The sequence below is a fragment of the Lutjanus erythropterus genome, chromosome 7 (genome assembly GCF_056507025.1).
Source record: "Lutjanus erythropterus isolate fLutEry1 chromosome 7, fLutEry1.hap2, whole genome shotgun sequence".
Classification (NCBI taxonomy): domain Eukaryota; kingdom Metazoa; phylum Chordata; class Actinopteri; order Lutjaniformes; family Lutjanidae; genus Lutjanus; species Lutjanus erythropterus.
In genome coordinates, this window is record NC_139323.1 from 34,718,710 (window position 1) to 34,740,111 (window position 21,402).

General features: G+C 38.0%; 1 protein-coding gene across 3 annotated transcripts in view; it reads right to left on the reverse strand.

The window, feature by feature from the left end:
- The window catches only part of dnai3 (dynein axonemal intermediate chain 3), a 34,943-nt gene extending 13,909 nt beyond the window's left edge, over positions 1-21,034 (reverse strand). For all 3 annotated transcript variants that reach the window (XM_084722302.1, XM_084722301.1, XM_084722300.1), the window contains exons 1-13: positions 20,975-21,034; positions 20,687-20,762; positions 19,097-19,179; positions 18,950-18,982; positions 11,525-11,709; positions 9,984-10,088; positions 9,343-9,471; positions 9,025-9,224; positions 8,339-8,455; positions 7,791-7,978; positions 6,253-6,371; positions 5,412-5,501; positions 3,579-3,668 (exon numbers count right to left, since the gene is read on the reverse strand). In XM_084722302.1, coding sequence (XP_084578428.1) covers positions 3,579-3,668; positions 5,412-5,501; positions 6,253-6,371; positions 7,791-7,978; positions 8,339-8,455; positions 9,025-9,224; positions 9,343-9,471; positions 9,984-10,088; positions 11,525-11,709; positions 18,950-18,982; positions 19,097-19,157 — 1,317 coding nt within the window. In that variant the 5' untranslated portion in view covers positions 19,158-19,179; positions 20,687-20,762; positions 20,975-21,034. The remainder of the gene's footprint in view (positions 1-3,578; positions 3,669-5,411; positions 5,502-6,252; positions 6,372-7,790; positions 7,979-8,338; positions 8,456-9,024; positions 9,225-9,342; positions 9,472-9,983; positions 10,089-11,524; positions 11,710-18,949; positions 18,983-19,096; positions 19,180-20,686; positions 20,763-20,974) is intronic.
- Positions 21,035-21,402: the final 368 nt, after the last annotated feature.

The window sequence follows — 21,402 nt, forward strand, 5'->3', positions numbered from 1 at the left end:
CTCACTGTCTGGACTCTTTCTCCTCATTCCATGGTGCTGTGATACATATAGCTGAACAAAACACCTGTTCAATGATTGACTGTTTGCATCTCACTCAGAGTGAGCTGAACAACAGCTGAACATGTACCAAACTCAAAACTTCTGAGGGGTTTACTATGAAGTGAGATTAATGACTTAGTGAGATATGTTGAACATAAAGCCAGAATTTACAACGTCACAAAAGTGTCTCTATTTTACCATGCAACTCCTGCTGCACATCTAACCTGCTCCGGAGAAGGTTACGTTCACAGTTTTGGATTGAGTCGGCTGTATTAAGCATCAACTAATTCTTTTCCTTAAGACATTTTTTATGAGTGATGTTGATTCTCAGCTGAGGGAGGATGTTATATGCAAAGCTGCTGAGCTGTAGGTTAAAATTGTTCATTGGCCAAAAACTAAAGTTGATTTCCAGATTATCTCTCATTATAGGACAGTGTCAGAGATAAATTCAACTCCTTGATATATTCAGTTTAAAGTGAAAATGCAGTAAAATGCAGTTGTCATGTTAGACATAAGGGTGCATTAATTAGTAAATTGCTGTCAGCATTCCTGTCTTGCCTTATTTGCAGCAACAGTGAGACTTTTTGCTGTAATTAAAAAATATATAATAATAACTCTCCATTATAACAACCTGTTCCTTTTGACTCAAGTATGCATCACACAGTTGATTTTGATGACGCACCCTTTTTCTATGAACACACACAGAGCCTGAAGAAGAAAACCAGGGTTACTAAAGCAAGCTGATAACCACCGTTGTGATACCCATTATTTGTAGCTGGGGTTTAAGGTTTTGTCAAGACTCATGCAAAGACAGCCTGACTATGTTAAGCTCGCTTTGTAGTACAGCCCCCTTCTCTGCCTATTGTGACACAAGTTTGTGTGTCAAACAGTATTTTAATCTTTAACCTTTCATTAACATCAGATCACTGGTTTAAAACATCTACTCATTTTGCTGCAGTCTCACTCCGCTAGTTTCGTTGTGTCGTGCACCTGCAGATGGATCAAATTGGTGTGAACACAACACAAATTTATGCAGGAGGATTTTAATTCTTCGTTTATCTGATAAGCGAGCAACAGGTGCTGGTGTAGCGCGGCTTTCACAGCACTCTGCATGGAAATAAACCCTTTTAGCAGATACAAATGCCAACTGTTTACACTGCAAACACGAGGGAGGGCAGTGATCTGATTTGCTTGTGTGTTATCGTGTGTGGGGACAAACTATGGTGGAGGATGGAAGGCTTGTGTAACAGCTGGAGTGTATGAGCTGATGCTGTTGACTCTGGAGAATGAAGAGCAAACAGTGATAAAGAGAATAGAGCTCCCTCTATGGAGGGTGGGAGAGGGGGAAGGAAGCAGCGAGGACAGGGATGGAGACAGCTGTTCCACTGTAGAGGCAATAAAAACACACAAAGCAAATGGGGGCCAGATGATGGGGGCATATGTGTCTGTCTAAATACAGCAGACGAGTGGAAGATGTCAGAGGAGGTCAGGCTTTAAGGAACAGAACTGGTTCAATATTTGGTGTCTGGATGTCTCAACAGGCTACAGTGGACTTAATGTACTTGCTATGTTGTGGGTTTAAACCTCAGCCCTGGTTTTTGTCATGTATCATTACCTCTCTCTCCCTGCATATTTTTTTTATTCCTCTACAGAACATTATAGTACAACCTCAACTTACAAACAACAGTTTAGATCCTGTGTAAAACTGAATGCAATGGTTTGCAAAAACCCTTCAACTTGTATTCAGTTGAATATAGTACAAAGATAATTAATGTTCAAACTGATCAATTTTATTGTTTTTTTGGGAATATACAATCACTCTGAATTTAATACCTCCAATACCATTAAAAAAAGGTGGGACGGGGCAACTGGTGGTGGTATCATGATTTGGTATTAAAGGGGCATCTTCAAAAGCCTCAGTCTATCACAAGCATGGATGGATGGTGAAGTGCACCACCGAAAAACTGCATGGGCAAACAGTCAAACAGTTTAAAAATCTCTGCACGTTTTTTTTCAGGCCGATTTTTGTTATTTTATTTTAACTACTGTAGTGATCTGAAGAGTAACAGAGGCTGCTTCGCACCACGCTCTCATCCAGCAGCACAGTTCACACCCACTCAGCTGGACCATGAGTGCGCTGAGATCAGTGAGGAGTGAATGATAACCAACCAGCAGAGTTAGACTCTTTACACTCTTTTCACACAGTGAGTTAAGGGTTCAATTCAACCAAATCAGAGTTGGTGATTGTTGAAAGAATGAACAGAGTAACAAAGACAGCTTAGATGAGCTTTACATATTTTTGAGGTTAAATGAAGTGTGCGTGTTGTACAAGGAGTTAAGGAGCCAACTAAGCTCATATAAAAAAGAGAAATTTGAAATCAGAAGGTGAACGGTTGTGTTTCTCTGTTTAAAAAGGAAAACGGGTCTGAGAATATTACATTTCTTGACACTTAGTGAATTTATTTTGTCGATTGGACGTAGTGAAAAGTATGCAGCCTGTGTAACATAGTGGATTTTCTGCATGCACACATCTCCCGGCTGAGACTCGAGAAGTTCGGAAGAGGTGGGAAGGTGGACGATGATATTGCCAATTGCCGATGGTTGGGCTGATGACGGTCGGCTGGAAATCTCCAACCATATTAAGACGCAAACATGCAAAGAGAAAGCCATATATCAACAACATCCAGAGACGCTGTCAACTTCTCTGGGTGCAAGCTTATCTTAGACATAGTAGTACACATGCCCCATTTTTGGAACATGTTGCAGCGTGTATATTATACCAGAGTGTCTATTTGCAAGAGAACAGTAAATTTGGAACGTCAGTTTGAACATTAAATGCCTTGTCTTGACACTGTATTCACCCGAATATGTGACAAAATTTTTTGCAAACCGTTGCATTCTGTTTTTATTTACGTTTTACACAATGTCACTACTAATTTGGAACTGGGGTTGGAAGTGGAGTTGTACTAAAACAGGGCTGATATGCTTTGAAAATACTAATTTGCTATGATGTAAGACAAAACTGAAACCCTCTTTGAAGTCTCAGTCTTCAGCTGAGCGTTCTCTTATTCAGTTAGATCATTTCTGTCTGACCGGGCTGTTTGTTTGAGCCCTAATAGGCTGCTTTCGTTAAACTGTGGGGTCGTGTAATGATATAAACTTGCTTTGAGATTTACTCCTGGCATTAGTACGTTTGTGGAGCGAGTTTTGACAGCTGTGGCTGGCTTGAAAAGGACCATTAGGCCACTGCATTCCCATCTAATGAAAGGGTGAGGATGAGGAGAGAACTCAGGAGTCAACGTATCATCATCTCACTCTGTCATACAGCACCGCTGAGGAGTACAGCCTGTCTTTTGCAGCAAATACGCAGCATGCTTTGATAAACTGAGGGCTCATGCTTGAATAAACCAATCTGACATCATCACCAGCCAAAGAATGACGGTAACTGATACCACATGTAGTACACCAACACAGACAGAGAACACCGTGTATTATTGTATCAACATTGCGCACGTAAGAGACAGGATATGAGTACTTACGAATATGTCGTTGTTGACGGAGACTTCTTTATCACTAGACTGTGTGCCCTGCAAGAGTGTGACGTGAGCAGAAATGTCCCACAGCACAACCTGAGACAACAGCAACACAAAATCAGTTACTGGAGATCAAACATGAATAAATATGATCAAATGTTGATTGAAAAAGGAACGTGTACAGAGACAATATGTGGGAACTGTACAGGAGATGACTAACACGGCGAAAGGTCTACTTGATAAATCATATTTATTTATAACAGACCTGGGTGATATGACTTGTACACACTATCTCAACATTTTAAGCTATTCTGCGATATAAAATATACATCTCAATATACACATTTTGTACAAATAACATGCTATAAATTCTCAGATAATGCAAGTATTTGGAGATCTATGATCCAGCACTGTAGATTAAACTAACCAAAAGTACATAAACAATTTAAAATGAGCTCAATCTTAAACATCTACAGAAATAATAATGCAACATGAATGCAGCAGTAATATTAAAAATAATATATAACAATTAAACACAAAAGCAATCATCAGTAATGTGGATATAATGCAGCCTTTAAAATGAGGGAAAGAGAACACTTATGCCATATCATGACATATCAAGATCCAAAATCAGTACATTGATATACTGTCCAGCTTTAATCTCTAATCATTTTCCCCAGTGAGCATCACCTGGGATCTCAACATTGATTTATTTTTGAAAACTGGTTGATATTCTGAACATCTAAGACACGTCCCTCTTTTCAATTGGCTAAAATGCGGTTACAGCATCAACATGTCACGTAACAGAAATTTGTCTAAGGTTGAAAGAGAGATGATATCTATCAGTGTGAAGGCATTTCTCTCAGGTCATACTGGTTGGCAGAATGTGGCCTACAAGATGTACTTTTAATGCATTTAATCTTTAAATACCATAAACGCATACTATATAAGCTGTGTGTGCTGCCAACAAGATGCCTCCAGGACAATGTAATGGGAGAAGCTCTTAATGTAAAATAAAGAAATTGCAATTCTCAATGCAGCCTAACACTACTGGCTCATGTCCCACTGGTGGGCCTCAGAGTGCCATCTAGTGTGGCCCAGAGGCAGTGGTGGTGCCAAATGGTTGGATTTAAATGAGTTCAAATCAGTTATTTTTATATCCAAATGATCTCAAGAATTCATAAGCAGGAAATGTCAATCATCAAGTAGAGACAAGTATGCCATCTAGCTAATGTTCCCTCAGATGAAGTGACACAAAATCGATTGTTTTTAAGAAGGCGGTCCTTGATAAATTTTCAGCATCAGATGTGAGCTTTAAATTACGAAAGGTTGAGAACACCTGGCCTTGCACCTACATGCAAAGTTCTTGGTTAGATATTTGACTTCTCCAGAGGTGAACGCATTTGAGAAGGTGGATGATGGTCGAGAAGTGGGTCCTTTCATCCAGGCAACTGGGGTTTGAGTCCTGTGTGAGGATTTTTTTTTTTCTGGCTTTCACCCAGGAAATCTGGAGGATATTTATTAGTAAGGGTCCAAACTGATGAGGCTATTATTGGTACATTATGGAGGATGAATACTGTCACTGTTCTAAATCCTGATGAAATATGATCTACATGTGAATGTTCAATCAATCAGTGAAAACACTTTCGCTTTTGAACCCGTTCTGAACATCTTTTGACCGTAGTCGTTTGTTATTTAAAGATATCAATGGAAAGTGCTTACTGGTTCACATTGTTCTGAATGTAGTATGAAGATGTTGAGGTACAAAAACTTCTATAAGGCAAGAAAAGGGAACAGATGCAGTACAGCAGAGATGCAGAGAAGAGTCAGAGTCAGCACCTGGCCATTTTTGCCGCCGCCAACGATAATATTTGGATCAGAGGGGCAGAACTCGAAGGCAAAAATGTCATCTGGGCACTCCAGCAGCAACTGCAAACACCACAGAAAAAAACCCACTTACACAGGACTGAAATATTATATTTCAAACTAGACTTTTCCATGTACTGGGTGCTTGCCATCCTGAGTGTTTATTTTTTCTAGTCTCTCCATAAAAACTTCAGCTTTTAATCCACAAAACCAAATGCATATAGTAGATTCCTTCTCATCAGGCAGAAGGGGGGGGAAAGGACCCAGGAGGGGCAGGATGGTTTTTACAGTACAGAGAAGTCATTTTTCAGCATCATGTTTAAATCTGCTGGAGTTTAAAATTAGCAGCAAGTCTGAACTACAGCACTTTACTCCCCACAGTAAATAAATATATTTATTTCCATCATATAATGTATCTGGTTTCCTCTTCACGGTACCATTTGCCTCTTTGATCCCCGCTCCAGCAGACAGTGAAACCAAAGCATGACACAAGCACCAGTGAAGGCGTATATCATCCAGAACTCAAATTACGTTTGAGTGATTTAGCAGCTCAGTTTTATTGATTGAGAGCCTGGGTCAAATCAATAGAGCCGCTCAAATTTTGCTAAAACAAATAATGGTCTTCTTGAATGACAATCCAAAGTAAATCCTCCAGACATTTCTTATCGCGTGTCTCAAACAAGACGAGATGAGAAAGGAGAGAATTGTCTTGTAAGCTGTCAACAGGAGAGAGAAATTTGGTCTTTTAAATCTTTTTTTTAACCAACTTATACGCTCACATACTCACTCAGAGGGTCCCTCTTATATTCCATACCTGGGGATTAGACGGGTCGGAGAAGCTATAGAAGGCAATGAAAGAAGGTGTGATGACAAGCGCTGCGGACTGGTTCGACTTCTCCTCCTTTTTCTCTGTCAAAGCCACAGCTAACACACCTACCACATCAAAAACACATCATACAATGTATCAAGCACACAATCTTTTTAACTTTGCCGATTGTGAAATTGGTGACTCATCTCTGATCCCTTCTTTGAATAACAAATATTTTCACTGATCCCATGTCTTGGCACTGACATTATTATTCTGGATCTTGCTGGAAGCCTGATTTATGGGAGATGACAGCTGGGCAACATTACAAAGTTGTATAACAAATAAATATAATGCTTTAACATCAACACTCTCCTTACCAATATTTTCCAACCAAATACTACACTCTTATGTTCCTCCTGAAGGGCTGAGGCTCTGCCCCCAATCATCAGCTTCTGAAGAACCCTTTTCTGATGTTCATCAAGGGTTCTTTGTAAGATTAAGGGTTCCATTAAAAACTCTTTACATCCTAAGAACCCTTTTTGGAAGAAAGAGTTCTTCAAGGACTGTTGAAATACTTGAAGTGGTTTCTGGATAAAACTCTTGGAATGTAAAGATGTTCTTGTTAGAACCCCTTGGGTGGGTTCTATGTTAAAACATTGGCACATAAAAAGGTTCTCAGTAGGTTTTAGATAAAACCATTGGAATATAAAAACGTTCTTGGTGGAACCCTATGGGTGGTTTCTAGATACCTAAAATCTCCCTAGAACCCACCAGGTGGGTTCTATATAGAGTCAATGGAATATAAAATGGTTTCCGGTAGAAATCCCTGTTAGGATTCTTCTTAACACCCTTACAAGGTGGAAAAGTTCTGGACAGAACCCCCACAGAGGACTCTGGGTGGAACCATTTTACCACAGAAGAGTTCTCCTTTAGAACCTCTCATAGGGGGTTCTGGATGAAAACTTTCACAGATGGTTGTAGATATAACTCTTTATTTTGGATTCTAGGTAGAACTCAGTGGAAGAGTTCCAAGTGGACCATTTATAAAAAGTTCTACCATGAACCAAAAAGGGCTCTCCTTTGGGGACAAGCTGAAGAACCCTTTATGGTTCCAGTAAGCACCTTTTTTTTCTGAGAGTGTATTATAGATATTTATATAGTAATTATAGATATTTGTATAATAATGATGATAATAATATTCACCTCATTTGTTCTGATAACTAAAGTAATCTGATCCAGATTGTTTATTTTACACTAAAAAGTGACAGAAACTTATGGATGTCGATGATGACCTCAAAGTTTTATCTTATCTTATCTTATCTTATCTTATCTTATCTTATCTTATCTTATCTTATCTTAATTCATCAATATGTGAACTGGTGACATTTGTCTGATATTTGATAAGTCAGTTGTAACTGTAACGACACCTGATACTGATACGGGATTAAATCGGACCCAACTCTACTCAAAGTACTGACCAAGTTAAGGCTATCAAGTTTTTAGGTTGTTCAGATGTCTTCCCTGCCAGTAATTTCACACTTTACCGTAGATGGTAGGATGCCAGTTAACGCTGCTGATTTTCTTGTCCTTTGTGTGCTTCTGGTCTGTGAAGGCCTGAAACAGCATCAGACCTTCATAAACCTGGTCACTGCCTTCAGCTGCTCTCCCCATAGCTTCCCAGTCTTCAAAGAACACATTCATCATCTCTTTCTGCTGAAGAACTTGCAAAACCCTGTGAAAATGTCACACTTTTCAGGCAAAACTTCTAGCTGCAAAACTTGCATAACAGTGTAATCTGACACTTAACCAAACCACCAAATCACTGTGTCACTGAAACTTTTGCAAAAAAAAAAAAAAAAAGTCTGAGCAACTTTAAAAACACAAAATATAGTGGAAGGTGAAAACGTCCACCAGTGCCCTGACAGTATTCCTTTTCAATATTCTAATGCTCCTACAGTGGTAATAATGCATGAGTTTGAGTTCCCTGAGGCTGACAGTAATATATGCGTTTGGGTTGACTATCAGTCTTCCTATACAATATATAATCCCTTCGGAAGCAGACACCATGAATTACTGGCATATATCATTTTACCTGGGGGTCACTGAGTTGCAAAAATTCTTCAGACTCTCAAACTGGTGGACGTTCTCCTTTTCTTCATCACTTAACTCTCTGGCCACGTACTGGGTACAGATATTCCTCTGAAACTTCCTGCAAAGTTGGAAGGAAATAATCATATTCATTATTACTATCACTATTAAAACAAACGTTGCAAATTAGAGATATAATTTATATCTAAATATACAGTGAGAAAAATGGTGAATGCTATTTCATGAAATGTGTCTATAATATACAGTATAAGGCACATGGGCAGAAAATATAAAGTCGCTGTCACACATCGCATCAGTGCTTTAGATTTTTTTGTCAGTTAAACAAATGATCATGGTGAACTGGAAATCACACAAACTGCTTTCGCACTGACAATATGTTTATTTCCCCAGGACCCTGGATCTTTATACGATTATGTGAATGATGAATGAATGTTGTCCAACAGTGTGTATGATGTACATAGTATATTGTGATCTCTTGTCTATGGAGGCATGAATCTCAGAAACATTCCTGTCTCACAGAAGGATTTAATATTGCATTCAGGGTTAAAATTATCTTTTCTTAATACATTAAAAAAACAGGCTGGCAGGTGTTGGCAGAATCTGAATGTGCTTTCCCTCCCTGTAGAGCAGACTCATTTTATGTGTGCTGATCTGCTGGCAGTACGGTACCATTGTGTCTGAGCGCTGCTGCTCTGTAGCCTAGGAACAGCCTGCATCCCGCAGTCCCTCTGCATCTGCTTGATGCTGAATCTGCTGTCTTGATAGGAAACACACTCTAGGTAGCCATCCTTAGCATCTGCAGTGTTGCGGTCGGAAAAACAGACCGGTGCCCCGAACTTCCTCCGCACCCTGGAGAATTTGTGCTGCAGCTGATGACAAAAAGGAGACAGAGGAGAGAGAGGTGCAATCGATGGCAAAGGGAAGATCAGAAAAAAATATATATATTTAATATGCAAAGTTAATGTGTTTTTATATTTACTGCAGTACCTTTTTTCTGGTCTCTTTGACAGATTCTTCATCTATGTCTTGCTCACTGCCAAGAGATATCCACTGCTTTGGTTCTGTGGTTTTATTGACTTCATTCTCAAACACTTCTGGTGTCTCGAGCTCTGGAGGCTGCAGAACACGGAGAGAATGACAAGAATGTACATTACACAGTATAAAGGAAGAACGGTTCAGAAATCTTTCAAAACTACTCCACTATCTTGCTCTAGGCTTTGACTGCTCGGGAAGTATTTTATTTTAATCGGCTATTGGCAGCTGACCAGCTGGCAAAGCAAAATAGGCCTTATAAATGTATGACCTCTGATACCATTACTGTTAGCGATAAGTGATGATAAAATAGTGTACATACCTTTAATTTAAAAGCAATGTAAATAATAGAAAACACTCCAGCCTACAGAATTGAAAACAATTGGCCCCACACTGATGCAAATATGTTCTTGCTAAATGACTGAGGCATTTATCCTCATACAGTAAAATGTCATATTGATTTATTAGGAATGGTTAATGCAAAAACCTACTGCACCACTTGTCAAACACGGTGCTGTGAATGAGGTATTAGTAAGAACAAAAGCTGTTTAAGAAAATGAACCTTGCTTCCTTTACTACAACTACTGTGTGCTTACGTTGAGGATTCGCTCCTTCGCTTCTGGTGTCACAACCAGGTAGAAGCACTGATCGTAGGTGAAGTCCCTGTCATAAACCAGCAAGAGCTCATCCTCTGGGTAGTCCTGTCAGATAAATTCACAACATTCAGACAAAGCTTGTTTAGAAATAATTACTGTGGTGCATTTTAACTGATTCTGGCAAACATCACAAAACTTGGAAAGGCAATAATTTGGAGCAGACAGTGAGTGGTGGAGTGAGGTGAGGATTTAAGACATGAAGACTGATGGTGTGGGGTTTAAAAATACAGCAAAGGATTACCTCACACACACACACACACACACACACACACACACACACACACACACACACACACACACACACACACACTCAGGCCTTGGCTGTGTCCCAAATAAAAAGGCTGACAATACAAGACACTGAACAGGTGGGCGTGTATGGGTCCCTTACTGCACTCTCATCAGAGTAATGTGTCCATTAAGGAAGAATGGTGAGTGGTGTATGTGTAATGTATATGTGTGGATATTAGGGATGGGTGGATCGATTCTGCAGGATCAATACATTGATCCTCAGAAGGAATTCACTTGGTATTGATTCCTTTCAAAAAACATTGACAATAATAGTGCTGCAACAATCAAGTGATTATGACTTATTATAACATTAATTGCCAACTATTTTTATAATCGATTAATCAGTTGGAGTCATTAAAGAAAAAGTCAGTTTCTTTACTCCTTTATGACAGTAAACTGAATATCTTTGGGCTGAGGGCAAAATAAGACATTTCAGGACAACAACTTGGGCTTTGGTAAACAGTGATCAACATTTTTCACCATTTTCTTTTATGGACCAAAAAACAAATCAATAAATTGAGAAAATAATCATCAGATTAATCAACAATAAACATAATCATTAGTCGCAGACCTACATGACAACATTATACAAGTACAAAAGGTGGGTGACTGCATCACTTCCAAATGTTTTCAGTACTTTTGCAAAATGTTTGTATCGGTGAACAGTCACAAACGTCTGCATCACAAACGTGTGCGAGACAACAGAAAGGAAACGCAACATGATGTGCAACTTTTTACCTGTAGATAAAAATACACCAGGAATGTGCCACACAGCAGCAACATGGGTAACATCTTGAAAAATTTAAAAAGAACACACTCTGAAAGTTACAAGACTGAGGCTGAACAAAAGCAAGAAGACAGTTATTTTATTTTATTTACATTCTTATTTATTTTACCTCAAATGCTAGATTTTTATTTGTCAATTGTTAGTTTTAATTATCTGATTTTATCTTATTATAATAACTTTTTTTAATTCTCATGTCTTATTATTTTACGCTCTGTGCAGCACATTGTGTTATGCAAACTAGACTAATTCTAGCGTAGCAGTTAGCATCTTTATCACAGACCGAGGGAAAATGAGGTTAAACTGATAACTGGTCTGTTCCCACAGCCCTTAACTGGGGGTCTGTGTATCATCATGGTGTCTTGGGGACATTGTCTGAGTGATCTGTGTGACAATGGATCAGCCTCACCAGTACAATCTGCTTCACAGGGCTGAAATCGGACACTGCGGCTCTTGTCTTAATGTCCTGCATGATGTCGTCTTTTTTCAGCAGCTTGTAAGGGCTCTCCCTCGTGACGTCCTCATCGGCGAGGCAGCCAAAGAGCTCCTGGGTGGCTGATGTCAGGAGGATGGGGACGATATCATCGGGGTGACCTTGGCGAGAGAAATCACAATCAATATAGACAGGAAAGATGGCAGACTGAGAACATCATAGACTAAAATCAGCTGGATTTAAACCTTCTGACTTAAGAGCACATAGTAAGAGTAACGTATGCTAAATCACAAACTGTTTTTAGATTTATGCTTATTAACAGTATCATGTGTTCATCAGACAGTTGACTTCTTAAAGGTACTCCTATTTTGAAGCACTTTATTTTATGACTATGGCTGGAGATGTTTGGAGCATTTTTCTTTTTTAAGTACAAAATCAACAAAATAAGTCTACAATGAGGAGAATCATGCATGGTAATTACAAAAAATTGTGAATTTATCCCAGAAGATTGTGTATTCATATTATCGTCCTTCTCTCCTGTTACCTTTATAAAGTAAAAGTATAAGGCCTCATGAACAGTAAATCTTAAAGCTACTACAAGGCACTTTGTATTGTTTGGATTTTGGAGGCCCCTGTGGACAAATCTGGACAAAAACAGAATAGTTAGAACCATAACTGGAGTCTACAATTCAAAGAAACATAAATTAATATCTACACTATATCAGCACCTAATGGAGAGAAGAGGAAATGCAACTTTGTATGTAAAACTGAAATAGGAAAAAGAACTAGGTGTTCTGAAGTTGAATGCTTGCATATTTGGACAACCCAAGAGTCTTCTACATCATCACATACTTGAAGAAGAAGAATTTAATTAGATTTTCAATTACACCCAAAGTTAAGAGTAAATACTTGCAAAGGCATAGAATTGGGTAGGGATGGTTGGGGACTTCCCTACAGGTATCCAGGGATTCCTGAATTGTCCCTAGCAATAATTTTGATTTAAAAAAAATCAAAATATAACCACTATAGCCTGTCATTGTCTAGTCAATGTTAGTTAGCTAACACTGACCATCATGGGTAAAGTGAGAAATATACATAAATCTATTATATTTTCATTTATTTCCATGCACGCTTTAATTTCAGTCAACGCTCCTCCGAAACAACACACATGGGATGTTTATTGTTAAATATCCAACTTGAATACCTGTTTGTAGTGTGACCATGTTACCTGGCTATGAAACAGAATGTAAGCCTTCTCATGTCTTGTGGCTTTGTCCTGAAAATGTACAGTTTTAGGAAATGTGTATTTGGTTATTGTCAAATTTCTGGGCTATGGTACACCTAGGTCATGTATAGTGCTGTACTCTGGTAATATGACAGGAGATATTGTGTTGAGAAAAGACAGATATTTGACACTAATGGTCTTGTTTGCCTATGTAAGTCATATAGATGCATCAGAGACATTTTAATAACCAGTTAAAACGCCTTGTAGTGCACTGAAGAATCAGTCTGAAGTTGTAAGCCGTGATGTTTTTGTCAGATGCCAGAAGATTTGATGCTGCACGGTGCTGACAATGACAATAATGAGGTAAGTGTTTAATTGTCGTGTCTATGTGTTCTGTCTGTCCTCCAGACTGTACAAAACAAACACCTGTCATCATCTGTACATCTAAAAAACATTTTCTGTACAAATGTACAAATATCATGTGTATAAGTCACGTGAATAATTCTTTACAGCTGCAGACGACATAATGGAGCTGTTCAACCAAAAATATAAATGGCTTATATATGATTATAGTCTGCAACAGTTTTATGAGAATTGAGGAAAAGCAAGAGGTTTACAAAAATAAAAACAACATACAATGCCAATAGATGGTTTGCAGATCAGATACTGAACAGTAAGAGGAACAAAAAGAGTTATATGTATGACAGGGATCACAAAGTGAGACAAGACTGACAGACATTAAAGGGACTGAACTACAGAAAGCAGAAATGCTTGTAGAAACAGATGAAACAGTGTTGAAAACAGAGACACGGGTGTGATGAGTAAGAACATAGAGACACCACAACTAAGAGTCTAAACCTCTTCACACAATGGATGGGCTTTAAAGTCACCATTGCCTACGGACTTTGACACAGATTCTTGTCCCTGCTTTCCTGATCAAACGCAAAACAACGCCTCTGATCCCTCTCCTGCCCCTCCCTGCAGGAAGGGACCACCCTACAATATCACAGGATGAAATGCAATCCTCGTGAACAGCCTGCACGCAAAATGTCCAAACGCTCATAGGGGGAATGCTGTACTGGAGACAGCAGAATGGAGCAGGTGTGTTCCTTTAAGGTGTCTGAGCATATGTATGAACAATAATTCAAAATGGAGTGTTCATGTTCAGAGACTTACTGTTGTACTGATAGACTCTGCAAGGTTATACTGGAATGAAGGCTGGAGATGTACTTGCTGTTTAACCACAATTTCTGAGGACACACACAACCATGACTTCAAATGGATGCAGTACAGGCAAGGCAGCCATGATGCATAGGGGTGTGTGTGTGTGTGTGAATATGCCTAGTTAAACTCAAGTGTATCTCTGGCCATAGGCTACTTTACTGTAAGGATAGAGAGAGAGGATAGATATTGATTGTTGCAAGACTCAAACAACTTGTGATATTCACCTGCTAGTGAAGCAACTTAGCAACAGCTGAGTAGGTTAAGTGAGAATAATGCTGGACTCACAACATAACATGAAAAACGCAATAGGAGACGGGAAGACATGCATGTATTCAACTTGCATGACAGAAAGCTGGGCAGATATAAGGAAGGTCTTTGCAGTACGCTGTGCAAAATTTCTCAATGATTCTTTTGAAATCATAATTTTGGAATCGATTCTTATTTGGGACAACTACTCGATGCACAAGTCCAGTTAAAGGCAAGAATAGACATGGAAAAATAGATAGTAACAACAACAATAAGTGTTGCCCGTCCCTCCACACTATATATGAAAACCTGATGTCAGTCATAGAAACTGTACTCTGAAGAACCTGCGACATATTCTACGTTCTGAATACAAATTATTATCTTCATCAAATGTAAAAGCTTTCTGTCCATTACATTACTCAACAAACAATCTGCTCACTCTTCACTTAGGTAGTCTTCCATCCTGTATAAATTACAGATTTTTTATTAATTTATAATTCTATTCCTTATTTTAAAATATTTGTGTATTTATTAGGGCTGTCACAGTATCAGATCTTCACTACACAGTTATTGTGGCCAAAAGAATTAACAATATAGATACTATAGCAGTTTCTATGGAAAATATGAAAAGCATGAATAAAAATTGCTATCAGTCAAATTAATCTGGAACTTTGTTCACTGTGTGTATAATTCATTTAACAAAAAGAGACAAACTCTTTTTGTTAAATGAATTATACTCACAATACGAGTGGAGGTGGAGAGACAGCCTGTAACCATAAGTTTGCAAAACCTTTCAAAAAGTGCAACTACACCTGATGGATAGTGAAAAAGCAACCAAATAAAATAATAAACAAAAGAAATGGAAAGAAAATAAGGGGATTTAAGAGAATACAGTATGTGTAAGAGGTGCTGGATTATTCACAAGATATTATCACGTGTGTCTAATCTTTCATCTTTCATTTTTTAAATATCACATATATCATCAACACTAGTACATTGCGACAGCCTCAGTGTGTATCTTTATCTCACAGGGATATTCTTGTTGCAATATTTGATCTTTTTAATGGTAATTTACACCTCTTTTAAATTTTATTTTGCATGTTTTTCATATGGTCGTATGTATTTATTATTGTATTTTGGTGTAGAACTGTAGTGTCCTACGACTTTGCGATTCTGTTTTCTGTTGTATTTGCTTGTACTGTATTGTGTTGCACTGTAATGTGGTACTGATGATTTCTGCTGTGAGCAGCATATTGCCCGAGCCAAATTTCCCCGCAGGGACAATAAAGTATATCTTATCTTATCTTATCTTAAAAAGACTGCAGTATTTTCTCCTATACTGGCATGTGAGAAGCAGATCAATAATGCACAAATTCAAGACATAAAGTGCTCCGTTACAGACATCCAACCAGGATTGTTACTATAAAAAACCGCAGTGCTGCACCATCACCACTACAAAGTTGTTCTTAATAAACAATCCATATAGGCAGACTCGTCCATATCTAAGGCCCCGCTCAGGCCAGGGCGCACTACAGTAAACAGGGCTCTGCATAATGACAGTTTTCATCTTGCTTGCGGTCTCTCTCTTCAAAGTCTTTCCACAAGGTTGCTGAGGGGACGCCGGGAATGCTAAAGTACAGCTTAAGTAACCACTTCCCAGCTGGGTGTGTCAACCTTTCCCACTCACACCACTTAGGCCTCACGCCAAATCATTGTAGTGGAAACTCACACCCCTCATTTCGCAGAGTTATGTGTCAACTATGGCGTTTGTATTCATGGGAAATATTTGCTTGAGAGACAAAGAGAGCGTGATGTGCAATGTTCCATAACCCTAAAGAATGCAATTAAACTGCATTTGTCGGCTGCGCTGAAGAGATATTTTTAAGTTTGTCGGGACTCTTTCCTGTTGCATAATCCACAAAAGGCAAGCATTTTTTGACTGCGTACTGTAAGATATTTATACTCCACCACAGTACAACTATGACTGTTTGTTTTCATCTCTGTTGATGCTAGTTAAGAATTTAAGCCTGAACACTAGGCGTCTATCAGCTGATGAGATTACCTATCACTTATATCATAAATGTCCTTGAGAAATTTTGTGTTCATGAGTGGGATTTATATTTGTGTCAGTGGGCCACCATATAGTCAGTGTCATATGGTGGGCGAAGGTTGGAAATAACTAAGTACAGATACTTTGTTACTGTACTCAAGTAGAGTTTTCAGGTTTCTTTTTGCTTTTACTGCCCACCTTTGAACACTAATATCTGTACTCTCTACTCCTTACCTTTTTAAACACTTTTAATGCATTTGTGAATTATTGATTCATTTAATTTTCTGTCATTTTCAACCTAATGAAAGGGACAATAACACATTTAGATTATTTGGTTTATCCATCAGTGCGTATTACACACAAGTATGACAGCTGAGTCTTCTCGTGAATCTGTCAGCTGCCTGTGAGAGGCTTCTTGGCACTGCAGGACTAATTTTTAGACCAAGTGGAGCGTGCCGTGATTCAAAGAACTTTGAGAACCGGCTTCTGTTGTGGCTGAACAAAAGATTTTGGTAGTCAGAGATGAAGGAATTTCTATCAAAGAAAAAAGACTTGATTAGACCTTCTCACATTGAGAATAGTATTCATTTAATTTTATTTTAAGTTAGAATGGTTTAATACATCTAATTAAGGTTTATTAAGTCTTTGAAATATTATTTGCATAATGTGAGGTTCAGAGATTTTAGGGGGCAAGTAGATATCTGACGCAGCCATTTGAGCACTGAACCCTGCAAAAGTATCTGTACTTATAACTGAGTATTACTATGTGTACTTTTACCACCTCCGATGGTGGATGACTATCACAGAACTGATCCTCACAAGGTTATGATTAAATGCAAGACCTGGTTTTTAGGTTAAGTTTAGCATCAGGCTTAGGTTAAAGTTAGAGTAAAGCACTTATCTTCTGCATGTATCACTGAAAATGGGTGAAATTAATGAAGAAATGTACAAAACCAAGTCAGTCTGAATCTGCAGACTCTTGACACCTATAGATTTAACTCCTATAAGAGCAAATGACCTAATCTGTAGTAAAAAGATACACCGTTGGTGACCTGCATTTGACCAAAAGCATGTTTTCAGAGCTGGTGTGTTGACAGTAAACCTGACCATGACAATGGGGACCCTCAGCTGACTAGAGAGCATGTCCCAAGGCTATGCAACAGTACACTAAAGATCACATCAGAGGAATGCATATCGTCTGTCCCACTCCTCAAAGACGTCTCTGATTATTAGTTTCAGCAACGCTACTTATATCCTCACTTCAAAGTAAGACAGCTCTTCTGATTAAAGTGTCCTACATTAGCTTTCATTTCATTAAAAGGACTCTGCCCTATCAAATAGATGAAGGTAATCAAATACGAATGTGTTCATCAAGTTAAAGGTACCCACTGGTGTGTGGTGATGGCTGTATCTGCAGAGACCCTGCCCTCTGTCCATATTTCCTTATTTTCTCATTATTTTGCTGTGCTTGGGACGCTTTACCAAACCGAAATGACAGTATCTGACGTCCTGGGAATGAGACTCAGCCATCAACTATCTTTCTGGTGTGGTTGAAAACACTTCAGACAAATCCTACTGAGTCTACCTTTAAATTAGAACCTAATAAACTGACATTTAAGGCATAAAGTTAAGTGCTTTGGTTAACTGCATTCAAAGGCCATGTAAGATTTACAAGACCTTGTGTTATTATAATTTAATTAACTCAAACTGCGAAACTTATGGTCGCATTTCACAACCAACAAGGCAATTCAGATCTACAGTGACGCCACTCATCCTCTCCACTCAGCAGTTCAAGAGCTGCCATCAGGCCACAGATTGAAAGTCTGAGTGGACAAACAGTTACAAGAAATCCTTTATTCCCTCAGCTGTGACCATCCTCAATAAGAGTTTGTTTAATACGCTCTTTAGAACTTGCCTACCCTCTTTTAATGCATATGTATTTATTCATTTATCAAGTACTGCTGTGTACTATGTATTTTTGTTGCAGTGCATGCCAGTGAAAAAACAATCCACTCATCACTTGGATTACTGCCACTCAGTCACTTTAAGATGTCATTTCTTTAATATAAAATTACTGTATGTTGTTGTGTGCATCGTACACCAGTGCCAAAGATGAATTCCCACGTGATGTGAATTTAATACTCAAAGTAATCCGAATCTAAGAGGATTGAGATTTCCTCCTAACCTGCAGACTCCCTAATAGAAACCAGTTATTAATACTGAATATTGGTCAGCTGGTTGGCTTATCCAGTGCACATTTGCCAGTCCAACTTGTGGATGCACTGACATTAAATTTGACAAAGGCATTCATGGTTCCCAGAAAATGATTTCCCAATGACTGTGGTGGTCCCCTGACTGTTTATCCAGGGCCACTGGTGGACGCTGAGGTAATACAATTGCCCCTAAAGTGTCCTCTACAGAACTAAATGGTTAAATAGTTAACAGTTCCTACAGAGGTATTGTAGATGGTGTACTTTAAGTCACATAATAAAACAAATTTAATTTAAACCAGGGAGTGAAACTCTTTCACCATAAATGCACCACAACTTTTGATGCATTGTGCCTAATGACATACACATATAGCCCTTTTTTTATAATGAGTAAAATGAGTAAAAAAAAAAAAAAAAAAAAAAAAAAGTTAATAATTTTCTCTTACCAGGCTTTTCTGCAGGTGCAGGTGTCCTTTTGCCTAAATAGGAAATCAGCTGACAGTCAGTTCACCAAGTTATTTACTCCACTTGATTGTCCGAAGACAAACATGCATTTACACACACTGACATTTTGCTAGTATTCAGACACTCACCTTTACCTTTCCCCTTACTGCCTGCACTGCTTCTTGCACTTTTTGGTCTCTTGGGTGGCATCCTCGCTTTTAAAATTGCTTCACTAATGAGATATAGAAAGTTTATATACAAATTCAATAGCATATTATGTTACATTTCTCTGTAGTGCATATTTGTATCTGTTTATGCTGCAGTACAATACACACAGTGGCAGAGCAGTGGCTTGCAACAGAGCCTGAAAAATCATAATCAATGCATGTGGCGACATCTTGTGGAAGATAAGAGAACATTCTTGTCCAGGCTGTAGAATATGGGAAGTCTATCAAAATTTACTTGATCTGTAACTCTTGATCTTGTAGGCGCTAAAGTAATAACTAATAATAAAGAGCAGGGAAGAAAGTATTCAGATTAAAGTACCAATATCACAAATCAGTTCAGCAATTGAAAATACTTGAAACGTGATAATTGCATGAAGTACATATATATTTTATCAGCAGGAAAGTCTTTTTTATTCTTCTGTTTACACCATTTTATCCAATTTTAGCTCATTTTCTACTTTGTTTTATTGTTTTTAAAAGCCTATAGATATATTTATCTTTTTTATTTTGAGTCCCAATTATGCAGAATGGCCCCATTCAGACTAGTATGTTACATTAATTTTGATTACTGATGTATTAGCGTGGGAGCCACAAATGTATGAAATTTTTACTACCTTAAATAGAAACTATAACTGTAACAAATGCAGTAAATATTCCCCTCGGAAATGTAGGAAAGAAGAAGTAATCATACTTGTACTTGACTCTTCATGAGTGATCAATGCTAACATAATTTGAAATCAATGCAGCATAGGTTGTTGGTCATACTACCACAGTAACGTTAGTATTTCACGTTACAGTATCCTAATGTAATTGTCAGTAGTGGAATGTAACAAAGTACAGTACTCAAGTACTGTACTTGAATACAATTTTGAGGAACATGTAGTAGAGTGTTTCCATTTTCTAACTCTTTCTATTTCTACACCACTACCTCTCAGGGGAAATATTGTACTTTTTACTTCACCACATTTATCTGATAGCTTTTGTTACTTTACAAATTAAGATTTTTACACACAAAACATATGAAGACTTTAGAAAATATGATACTTTGTTAGAAATCAAATGACCCAACAGTTTATAGAAGTACAGCTGAAACAACTATTTTGATAATCATCTTTTCATTTTGATACAAACATTTCTTATGGTTCCAGCTTCACAAATGTGAAGGTTTGCTGCTTTTACCTCCAATAATTTTAATGTATTTGTACAAATGTTTATTAAACAAATCTAGCTAAAAAACTGTTTTTATATCTGCACGAGTAATAACAATTTACGTATAAAATATATAATTTACAACTGTCACAGGCCACATTTTCTGCATTGAATACTTTTAATACTACATTTTCCTTAATATACTTACATAATCTTACTTTACATTTTCACGACAGGACTTTTACTTGTAACGGAGTATTTTTACTGTGGGATTTTAGTACTTCTACTTATGATCTTCTTTCTACTGAGGACCTGAATACTTCCTCCAACACTGTAGTAATTAATACAATATAATATACCCACCATTTAATGCAGTTGTTTAATTGATATCAGTAAGATACAGACACATCACATCCTTCCTTGGTCTGCACTCGACGAGCTGTTAATAACACAATAAAAAACGTTAGGTAGTTAGCATTTAACAGCTAGTTTACCTGCTAACTAGCTAAATAGTAGAGGTAACAGTAAGGGAGAATATACTGTGGTTTAAAGTGCCCTAGAGATAACGTTTGTTTATTAAGGGTCAGATTCATAGAGATTTGGCTACTAAACGTTACAGCTGCAGTTTATAGATGAATAAATAAAGTTTACCTGTAGTTAAACCATAGTAGCTAGCTTGAAATCCTCGCTTCACCTTTTGCTCCTCGCTCATCAGTGGGATTGTTTGGTTGCTAGGGGTTACAAGAGTCGTATCTCGAAAAGAAGCCTAGACTTGATAAAGTCTCGCGAGATTTGTAAGCGTTGTTATTTTATTGTACATAATAATTATGTTTTATAGTATGAGAACACGGTGGTTAACATCATTTAGGTTTAGGGACAAAAACATGTTGGTTATGTTCAGAGATAGATGAAGGTTTGGCGTATTTTTTTATTCTCGCGAGATCTTTGCGAGTTTAGGATTCCCTTCCAGACACGACCACTAAAACCCAGATCCAGGAGCCAATCAGGTCGCGGCAGTGAGATGACGTTACCGCAAGTTACCTGAGAATCACAAGACAAGACACACTTAGGAAGTTGAA